General features: G+C 50.1%; 1 protein-coding gene across 1 annotated transcript in view; it reads left to right on the top strand.

The window, feature by feature from the left end:
* Positions 1–618: 618 nt before the first annotated feature.
* CNGB3 (cyclic nucleotide gated channel beta 3) overlaps positions 619–11,338 on the top strand; it is a 108,604-nt gene continuing 97,884 nt past the window's right edge. The window contains exons 1-2 of the mRNA XM_015565628.1: positions 619–769; positions 5,167–5,248. Of these exons, the coding sequence (XP_015421114.1) occupies positions 659–769; positions 5,167–5,248 (193 nt within the window). The 5' untranslated portion in view covers positions 619–658. The remainder of the gene's footprint in view (positions 770–5,166; positions 5,249–11,338) is intronic.

Here is an 11,338-nt window from a genome sequence, read left to right as displayed (position 1 = left end):
TGGTGCTGGCTGAGCAGCCCTGCTTAACTCCGGTGCAGGCTCCTCAACCTGCAGGGCATTTGGGCACCTACAGTGGGAAGCCATCGGTCTCACTTTTCATCATATTTTTAAGAAGCCCATTAATCTAATCAAACGATAAAATACCGAGGCCTGGAAAAAAGAAAAATGCCGCCAGAACAGAAAGCAGAAACAATAGCTACTTCTCAGGCAGGACTAGAGCTGGGCCCTTGGGAGTGAGTGCCTGCTGCTTTATCATGTAGGACTTTGTGCAAGCTCCATTTTTTTAATCATTTGCATGTGTTACTTTGATTACCATGAGATAGACGGAGATGGATAATGAGAAAGAAAAAATACACCAGTTAGCAATTTGATCATATTTCGTTCAGATCAAGGATAACGTTTTATTCAATCCTCTACTTATAAATATTCTCAGGGCATTTTGGCTCTCTCAAGTCCACGAACACAGATCAGATTGCCCAAGCAGACGTGCCCTGCTGCTCTTAAGCCACAGCCCTGACGATTGCCTCCAAGAATTACCCAGAACAAAATCGGATTAAACAACTAATTGGCTTGTCTTGTAATGAAAAGAAAAACAAAGGACATTTCTCTACCTGAAGACAGGCTCAGAAAAATAGCAATTTCCTGAACCACGTCTCCAATGTCCAAGTTGCTGACAATGAAATTCAACAAGGTGCAGCCGAGAGGAGGGGACGATGAAAATAAACAAGTCCCCAGTCCCCGCAGCTCGCCTCTGCGGCCCAGGACTCAGGTATGTCCCTTACATTCTGGCTGGGCTTTATTCTCAGCACTGGGGGCCCAGTGCACGAATTCATGTACCTTGAAAGGAACTGTGGGTTGCAAGGCTGTGGTGTGCACAAGGGTGGGTCTCAGCCCATCCTCCACACCCCTGCTGCCTCAGCCCCTGGTCCCCTGTCTGCTGGCAGCCCCGCTCCCACTGCCACCACTTGAACATGCTGATGGTGCCACCCCACTTGCATCTGCTGATGGCATGGAGTTATTGGGGCCAGCGCCAGCAGTGGATGCAAGCGGGGCCAGCACCATCAGTGGGTACAAGCAGTGGCTGCTACCTGGATTGCCCCTCAGGAGCAGGGGGAAGTAGAGAAGCTCTCAGGGGTGATTGGAGCCAGCAGCTGCCGCTTGCACCTGCTGATGGTACCAAGCGATTGGGACCAGTGCTAGGCACTGGCAGCGGGTATGAGTGGCGGCTCTGGTGCCAGCAGCAGGTATGAGCACCCAGTGGGACTATGGCACATGGGAGCAAAGAATTTTCAGTAACCACCAGAGACTTGCCCTGATGACAGTGATTGGCGCCCCGCCTTGGTCTGGTGCTCTGCCCCGCCTTGGTCTGGTGCTCCAGCTCACCTCCTCCACCATCCCACTGCCACCAATGCCCAACATGTTCTGCACTCTGCTGCCTGCTGCTGACGCTCGACATGTTCCACGCACACCCCCTGGTGGTCATCTCAAGTCATAGCGACCGGTTGTTCAATTGTTCCACCATTCAGTCTATTTGCATATTAGGGTTTTGCATATATATATATATATGCAAGAGACTAGTTGCATGAAATTAATGCACGGGAGGGGGGTCCCTCAGCCTGGCCTGCACCCTCTAGCAATCCAGAACTCCTGGGATCAAGCCTAAACTGGAAGTCAGACATTCTTCTTACAATCCAGGACCTCTGGCCCTTAACTGCCTCTGCCTGCCTGCCTGATTGCCCCTAACCACTTGGCTGCCTGGTCGCCCCTAACCCCTCTGCCTGCCTGCCTGATCGCTCCTAACTTCTCTGTCTGCCTGCCTGATCACTCCTAACTGCTCACCTGTCTGCCTGATTGCCTATAACCACCTCTGCCTCGGCCGCTGCCTCTGCAGCTTCTTCCAGAAGGACATCCAGAATGACATCCGGAAGGTCATTCGACTGTCTGGTCTAATTAACATATTACACTTTTATTATTATAGATTCCTCATCTGCTGATGGGTCTGCCAGACCCTGTGATACAGGCCTGGGCACAAAAGGAGGTTACGATGGTATCGAGAGGTGTTTTTTTCTGAGTACAAGTAAGGCGTGTAACCTGGTGGAGACAGACTGTTTCAGACATTTTAATATTACTGGGACAAAAGCTAGAAGAACAAGAATTATGACAAATGGTCTGGTGGAAGGAAAGAGACACCAGTTTTGGAGAGTTGTATCTAACACACCAAAATGAGGTTTTTCTCAAATCATTTACTCTTAAGTGCTCTTGGTTTGGGGAAGATAGGGTTTTCTAGACGGCTGCAGAAAAGCTGTTTTACTATCTCAGTTTCCCTGCTCTGTTTGTCCTGGCTTTCTGGCCTGTGTCATTTATATAACTTCCTTTTAACATTTCTCCCTACAAACCTATAACTTTCACAAATCTTCTTATAACTTTCTGCAAACCTTTTCCTTCAACTTTCACAAACATTTTACAACTTTAACTCGCTTTTTTTTCCCTTCAGAATGCATGTCCATGCCTTATGCCTTCTATTGTCAACTCTTAAACCTGAATTTTCCAATGATAACCAGAAAGTAAACAGCCAGCATTTCTTACTGACATTTATGAACATTCTCACTTTCAAGAAACATACCTTTAACAAATCACAAGGCATTCTATTAACGGTTCCAAATGTACTTTACAGATTTTTCTGTTACAAAAGCTAAAATCAGGTGAACTTAAAACTTGTTGAAATATTTAGATGTTTATCATTTAAACCAGGATTGCTACAAAGCTTTTAAGTTGCCAGAGAAGATTTTGGAAAATTAGGTATAGGCATTGAGGCTGGAGAAAAGGCTGAGGGGGGCAGATGGAGCAGGCCCTGCAGCCTGTTCTAGGAAGGCAGTTTCCAGGCCTCCAGCCACTTAGATTTAAAACTGCCACATTTTTCCTTAGAGCAACATGCTAAGGTTTAGGTAGTAATGAGTTCAGATTTTGATAGTAGCCAGACTGTTAAGTAAGGGTGGAGGGGTGAGAAGGTGCTGAGGTGAAAGCAGATTTTTTAGAGCATTAAAGGGGTAGAATGCTGGCCTTGGGATCTAAAGGCTCAGTGAGTGGTCCCTTGCTCAGTGGGAGACTAAAGTTGGGAACCCAGAGGTGAAAGTATCCAGCGAGCCCAAGAAAGGAGACCATTTCCTGTTTAGAGGAGGGGACAGTCATGGAGGAGATGAGGCATTTACAGTCCAAGGAATGGAGCAGCCTTGTGGGTGAGAGAGTGAAACTGAGGCAGGTGACTGTGGTTTGGGACAACTGGACTTTATGAGGGGTACATGGTGGCCCTGGCCGGGCACTGAGGTAGAAGGAGAAAGAGTGAATGGGGGTATCTAGTAAGATGCAGTGTAGAGGTGAGATGACTAATGCCTGTGAGATTGAGGAGGGGACAAGGTTCCCAGTGAATTCAAAGAGGGCAGAATAAGTGGCCCAGTGTCAGTTAAAAAGGAGATCTGCTCACCTGCCAGCACAGTCGTTCCCCGAGGCTCTGTCCTGGTGATGTAAGTCTGTGGGGCCCCGTCGGGGCCTGGGCAGCTTCTTCGGTGGCCAGTCCCAGGAGGTCTGGGGGCTCCAACCCGGACCCAGAGGGCGGCCATGCTGGACTGGCTGAGGCCTGGACCGGAGGCCAGACTGCAGTCTGATTTCCAGTGGCCTTTCCCTTCCACACCTTGGGCAGGGCCCAGGCAGGGGTTTGAGCAGGACTTGGCTCAGTTTCCCTGCAGTTGCAAATGTTGAATGTTAAACATGACAAAGTTAAAACCATGTTTTCCTCCAGAGACACCTCCTAGACATTGAAACAACACTTCTAACCACAGTATTCTAACCACAAACAGAGGTTAGAATACTAAGCCCAATAAGAAAACATCTATGAATAAGTCAATCAGTTTACATTGTATTTTTTAAAGTGTCATTTAAATATTTAATTCTCAAACCAAAATGTTTTAGATAATTCACATTTACCAATAACAGCTAAATCAGAACTGCGACCTCCAGCTCACCGAGCCCGTCTCTCGTCCCCCGGAATCAGACAGCGCCAGGACGGAATATCTGGGACAGCGTCGCGCCCAACGCGACAGCACCTGCTGGAGCGGCTTTGTCTCTGCTTTGAAATGCACCAGGGGTCGCTGCCTTTCCCGCCTCTCGCTGGCCTGCCAGTCACCTAACAGCCGCTTTGTCCAACACACGTGGCTATTGTGAGGCTTCAATTAAGTCATCTGGTTAATTGGCCTCCGAGTTAGAAACGTCTCTGACACACAGTGTCTGTGTACATCAGACAACAAGGCCTAACGCCCTCAGGTCCCATCCCTGCCGCTCCCGCTCTCTTCCGCACGCCTTCCCGCCCAGCCCTCCTCCTGTGCAGTCACACCTCAGGCTTCCACTGGCCATGCCTCGCTGCCTGGGCTATTTTCTCTGCCTCGTCCATCTGCAAAGAAAATCCCATCATTTTGTAAAATCGAGAGTTGCCTCCTTTTTGAGAGTGTGCTCCCCTTCCCTCTACCCCGTAACCTGGAGCATGGCACCTTTCCCACCTGTCCTACAGCATCGTCTCACCCTCCAGAGCGCTTGGTTGCAGGGACATGTTGTGTGTCTGCTCGCCCTGCTGCACTGGGAGCACCAAGGAGCCCTCTCTCCGTGTCCTCCCAGAGCCGGCTCTCCTCTCTCCTCATAGGAACACCATCAGGTGTGCACTGTGAGACGCACTGACATTGGGGAAGCTTAGCTGGTCAGACAAATGGTGAGGGAGGGGCGCAGGAGGTCATGCAGGGAAGACAGCAGAGTGAAGGCATTAAACGCTCTCTTCTCCCGTCATTTTACCTTCTTGCCATAAAGACCTAGATCAGGACAAGCCTCGGGCTGCAAGAGAGGAGGACCAGGCCCCAGAGGAAGGTGCGCCCTGGGAGGAAGGTGCGCCCTGGGAGGGGCGGCAACCTCCTGCCGGACGGAGTGTGCCTGTGGCCAGCGCTGCAAGGGCATGAGGGCCGCTGATCTTTCATTCCTGGGCAGAAATGATTGTTTTCACTGTGTCATAAACAAAGGGTCAATTCTAGTGATTGATCTGATGATGGAATGAAAAACTGCGTTGTATCTTACATTTAACTTCATCTTTATGTGACTTAGTCACGTACAATCTCTATTTTCTCAAAGGGAGAAAGCAAAAGTGAAAGGACGTCTCTCAAAGCCACGCTGACTTCCATCCCATCTGAAGAGGCCCATCTCAGAGCCCCAGGTCAGAGCTCCTCCCCGCCTGCCCCACCCCCCCAAGCCTGAGGCCCAGGTCAGAGCCCAGGTCAGAGCTCCTCCCCCACTCACCCCCTCTCTCCACCCAAGCCAGAGGCCCAGGTCAGAGCCCCAGGTCAGAGCCCCAGGTCAGAGCTCCTCCTCCCCCTGTGGATGTGGACCCACCGTGGAAGGGTGGAAGGTAGTTGGAGCCGCGAGTCGGTGGCCCGGCCTGGTCAGCAAGAGTTGCGAGGGATCGAATGGCAGCTGTCCAAGCCAGAGGCCCAGGTCAGAGCCCAGGTCAGTGCCCGGCAGTGGGAAACAATAGAGAGGTGCACACGCTTCCCTGAACTCTGGGTCTGGGCAGCCGGCCTTGGGCCGGGCACCCTCCGCTGGACCACACTGGGGGCTGTTTGAAATCTGAATATTCATGAGAACATTCTTTCTTCATTCAGTCGCTGATTCATAGATGCTTTTACATTTAATTGATTGAGGCAGCCTTGGTTAATAGCATTGCTTTCAGGTGTGCAGGGCTCGAAGTCAGCACCTGTGAGCTCTATCATGCTCGCCACCCAAGCCTACTTCCTCATGTCCACAGGCATGTGACCCCTACTCAACCCTCCCTCTGTGCCCACCTACCTGGTGTCTGTACCTATGAGTTGCTTTGTTTGTTTTGTTCATTTATTTTTTGTTTCATGTTCCACATCCTATCTAATAAAGAGGGAATATGCAAATTGACCATCACACTGTCACAAAGATGGCAGCACCCACAGCCAAGGGGGAGGGGTTTTCGTAACACAAGATGGCTGTGCCCACAGCAGAGGTCAAGTTCCCCTAATGAGCCTTAACAAACCATCAGCGGGGACCTCAGACTGCGCCCCCAACCCAGTGGGTCTTGACGGGGGACCTGAGGCTGTGCCCCCCTCCTGGGACCAGGCCGGGAGACCTGAGGCTGCAGCCCCTGCCCAGCAAGGCTTGACGGGGGAATCTCAGACCATGCCCCCTGCCCAGCGGGGCTTGACAAGGAAGGGGGTGGCTGGGTCTGGATCTCGCCCAATGGGGGTGGGGCCAGTTGGGTCTGGGTCTCGTGTGATTTTGAGGTGCACCATGGGTGGGTGGGGACTTGACTCTGAGTCTTGCGGCGTGCCCCAGACTCTGACAGGAGGAAGATTTTTATATATATTTTATTAATTTTCTTTTATCTCTAATACTTCTATTGTAGAGAAAAGGCAAATAGCAATATTGAAATATTTCCTCTAATTAATCCCCTTTTAATGTGCACTAATTTTGTGCACTGGGCGACTATTATAAAATAAAGTGAAATCAGACAGTTTTTCCCTTTTCTATCTGACTTATTTTACTTAGCATAATATTCTCACAATCCACCCATGTTGCCACAAATGGAAACATTTCATCTTTTTATGGCTGAGTAATATATCATTTTTATATGTGCCACCTCTTCTTTATCCAATCATCTGTCAGTGACACTCAGGCTGCTTCTGTATCATAGTTATTGGAAATCATGCTGCAATGAACATAGGGGTGTATATAGTTTTACAAATTAGTATTTTCATATTCGGGGGTATATACCCAGAAGAAGACTTGCTGGACCATATGGTAGAATATTCTTAATTTTTTAAGAAACCTCTATACTGTTTTCCATCTCTCCCCACCAATAGATGCTTTTCATTTCCCATGTGCCAGGTACTTGCCTATGGGCTGGGGATACGGTATGGATAACAATCTTTGTTAACGTAGGCTCGTAATGAGCAGTGCCATCTCAGATGAGGGTTACAAGACAACAACACAGACGTGGCTGCACCTGTGTAAGGCTGTGCTCACACCTCTGCTCTTCTCCCTGTAAACGCTCTCACTGGAAATGCATCTACCCTAAGGGGACCACTCTTGTTTCTACGTTGTGATTACCGGTCCATCTCAGGCCAGTCCCTTTTAAAGGCCCTGCCCAGTGGTTTCCAAGTGGCACTGACGCACGCCTGTGTCCTGCTGCCATCACAGAAAGCGTGTCTGAAGCTGAACTTCCTGCCTCTGCTTCAAAAAGCTCCCTCTCATGATGGTTTCTGTTCCTGCTCCTGTTACTTCTTCAGTGTTCCAAGCTTGAACCCTCATTCCTGGTCTCCTCCTCTCCTTCAGTTACCCTGTGAAGGAGATCAGTCCCCAAACCTTTAGAAATGGCCTCAAGTCCACTCCATCCCTCTCCTGCACCACCCGTACCAGCCTTGCCAGGAGCTCAGCCAACCTGCTCTCCACTCCCTCTATGTCAGCAGTTCTCAACCTGTGGGTCGCGGCCCCTTTGGCGGTCGAACCACCCTTTCACAGGGGTCGCCTAAGACCATCCTGCATATCATATATTTACATTACGATTCATAACAGTAGCAACATTACAGTTATGAAGTAGCAACAAAAATAATTTTATGGTTGGGTCACAACATGAGGAACTGTATTTAAAGGGCCAGAAGGTTGAGAACCACTGCCCTATGTGGTCTCTACAGAAGACTCTGTTTTCACCAGTCCCTCCCCTTTTCATGCAGCCCAAAGGCTGTGAGCAGATTACTAACCACCACAGTGATCTCATGTCTGCGCTCCGAGCCCCAAGGGCCTCCATGCTGCTTGCGGACAAAACCTAACTGATATGGCCTGACTGCAGGCCCCATGCAGTCCCTGCAGCCCCAGGATGAACGCTGCTCTGTGACCAGGAAAATGCTGAAAAGACAGAGCATCTCTGGGATGGAATGTGCTGTTGTTAAATATAAAACAGGAGATTAGTGTCGTAAAACCTGAGTAAATGGCTTTGTGTCTCACCTGTTAGACAAAATCTGCACACAATGATTTTTAAGGGCTTTCTGTTTTTATCAGAACAAACTTTCAAACTGAGGCAAACTGGGTTTTTATTAGCCAAAACTTCTCTAAGGATAAAACTAAGAAATACAAGCAATATCCTATTAATAAAAGCATAGTATGCAAATTGTCCCCTCTAACGGAGTTGTCTGGGAGTTCGACCAGGGGGTGGGGCCAGCCAGGGGAAGGAGGGAGTACCCAGCTGGCAGCTGGCAGCCGCTAGTGACCCTACCAGTGCACGAATTTCATGCACTGGGCCTCTAGCTGTAAATAAAGAAGCAAGTCACAAGAATAGTTCTGAGTAAGCAAATTCCTGGCAGAAGATCCCCACAATTAAACACTGAAGAATGGCCCCATTCTCGCCACGCTTCACCCCTGTTTCAGCGGAAAGGTAAGGCCGAGGGGAGAAAACACCTTGTGCAGCAGGAGGTTCAACGACCTGGAGCAGCTGCAGGAAAGCCCCTGGCCCTCCCCTTCCCACCTTTGAGAGGGTAATATGGGAAGACCGGTTCGTTTTCCTAAATTATTTTTTTTATCTCTCTATCCACTTTCAATCATGTAATTTTTTTAAAGGGGGGAGGAAATCCCCTTTTGATTTGTGGGTTTTCTTTACTTGCTTCTTTTGAAAACTACACCTAGTCTCCCTTCGGGTGGGAATGTGTAGACAGCAACCTGCTTCCCTTAGACCAGCATCTGCTCTGCGTCTTTCTCATCGCTTCACCTCAGCCCAGACGGCACAGCAGGTCTCCCACGGACCGGCCGCAGTGACCTGCAGAGCAGGAACAGTAAGCACCCTACACCACGGCTGTCACATGAAAGCCACCCCGTGCTACATCCCCGCTGATGAGCAAGGCTTGGCTGCTCAGCTGCTGGACTGTCTGATTCAGGATATTCGGGTGATGTGTCACTGAACGAGAAAAACACTTAATAATCCTAAGACTGGTTCCTCATGGAAGTTACTCATGTAAAAATTCCCCACATGGTGAGATTCCTACACCAACAGGACATAACAACAGGTGTGGTCCTGCCCTGGCCGGTTGCTAGAGCATCAGGAGGCCTGAAGGGTGGCAGGTCGGTTTAGCTGGAGTCCCTGTCTTCCCCCACATCGAATGGCTCCCGTGTGAAAGGCACTTCCACAGAGGAGTGTGTGTGGCCAGCAATGTGGAACTAAACTTACAAAATGTACTTTGAGAAAAGCATAACAAGAAGAATAAACATGTCACACTAAAGATGAACCTGGGTTTCATGCCATCAGCGTGGACTCCGTGAGGAGAACTGGAGATTGGAGCCCGTCCCCGTTATAGAATAGCTCATGGTTAGGCAGAGCTGTAGCTGGACTTGCCTGGGTGTTCTGTGGTTTCCGCCGTGGCTCCTGTCGCCTCCCAGGCTGACACGGGTGACCACTGCCCTCGTCAGCGCATTTCACATACACAGTACAGATTCTCACAGCGTCTTCAGAAGGGCCTTCCTCCTCTCCTTTCAAAAAAAATCTGAAGATTAAATAATGCTTTTCAATTGCTGATAAAAAAAAATTGCAGGACCACTTTTTTTTAATCCTCACCTGAGGATATTTTATTTTTTCCATTGATTTTTAGAGAGAGTAAAAGGGAGGGGGAGAAAGACAGAGAAAGAGACATCGATGTGAGCAAGACACATTGATTGGTTGCCTCCTGCATGCGCCCCTACCAGGGCCAGGGATCGAACCTGCAACAGAATCGAACCCATGACCCTTCGGTCCGTGAGCTGAATGGCCCCTCAAAGACATCCCCACCTCATCCCCAAAACCTAGGAATTTGTTACACGGGGAAATTGCTGATGCCGTTAAGGATAAACATGATGTGCTTTAGAGCTTGAAGTAATGACAATAATCTGTCACCACGCTGGATTGCCAAGGGACAGAGACCTCCGGGCACCCCCCGTGGCCAGCACTTGGCATAAGGAGACCTGTGTGTACCTGAGCTGAAACGCCACTGGGCTGGAGGCTGCTCCTTCCTCTCTCTGCCTCTCACCACAGTCCATGCAGCTGCCCTCTCAGGCCTGTGGGTTTCTCTGAACAGCCGCTCTGGACCACTCTCCTCCTCCGGGTCCAAACCCCAGAGCAGCCTGCTGACTAGACAGCAGCCCTGTTCCCGTGGGCAGGCCCCTCCCACCACCATTAGATGCCTGCTTCGGGCTCAGGGGACAGATGTGCGGGCTGGGCCGGGTGAAGGACAAGTCAGGCTCTGGCTGATCAAACTCCTCAGTCTCCACGTGGTTCTGTTGTTCGTTTGTTTTCTTAATCCTCACCTGAGGATATTTTTCCATTGATGTTTAGAGAGTGGAAGGGAGAGGGAAAGTCAGAGAGGAACATCTAAGTGAGAGAAGCACATGGGTTGGTTGCCTCCACGTGCCCCCACCAGATCCTGGGCCAGGCTACGTGCCTACAACCACAATCAGTGCCCTTGACCAGAATCAAACCTGGACCCTTCGGTCCGCAGGCCGCACTCTATCCACTGAGCCACACCAGCTAGGGCCACCTGTTTTTAAAACTCAAGAGAATCTAACCCATGTGGGTAGGGTGGGGTTTTTTCATTTTTTGAATAAAATGCCCTATTTTCTGTAGTTTGCACAGTTCAAATATATTTGCATAATTTAATTAAATCAGCCCTGTGCTGTTAGGCTCTTTCTGCTGAAAACGTGGCTGATTTTCGGAAACGGCTTTGGCCTCTAGATCCCGGGCCTCCTGTGCCTGCAGACGCTCCAGGCGACCGAGCCATGTCTGTCTTACACACACACCAAGCAGTGTGCTGGCGGAATGCTGTTTATGCTGCATTTTCCTGCGTGAAGTCTTAGCTGATCCTCATGGAGTCCCCAGGACAAAAGTGATTACGGAGAGAGTCACCCGCCGGCTGGAGGATTTGTGGCCAGGATGCGCTCTGTGGGCCCAGCCCCGTGGCTGGCACTAGCCCTAGCACCACGCGTGAAGAGGGCTTCCCCAGGAACGGCCCAGGGAAAGGGCCTGCACCAAGCAGGACGGTGAGAGCGGACAGGATTCTCACCCTCACATGGGCCAAGCTCCCTCAGACAGATCTGGTTCCTGTTTGTGGACTTGTTCATTTCTTTGCTTGCGATGATGTATCTTGGGTGTTGTACAAAAAATGCCCCCAGGACATTTTAGCCATGAGGCTGACTGGAGGACTCTAACCTTGCCCCTCCCTCGGGAGCGGCTCCAGCTCAGCTCCACCTGCACCCCCCCTTACCCCGC

This window comes from Myotis davidii, unplaced genomic scaffold (assembly GCF_000327345.1).
Source record: "Myotis davidii unplaced genomic scaffold, ASM32734v1 scaffold272, whole genome shotgun sequence".
NCBI lineage: Eukaryota > Metazoa > Chordata > Mammalia > Chiroptera > Vespertilionidae > Myotis > Myotis davidii.
The sequence above is the reverse complement of the archived record's forward strand: the minus strand, read 5'-3'. Positions and strand labels throughout refer to the sequence as shown.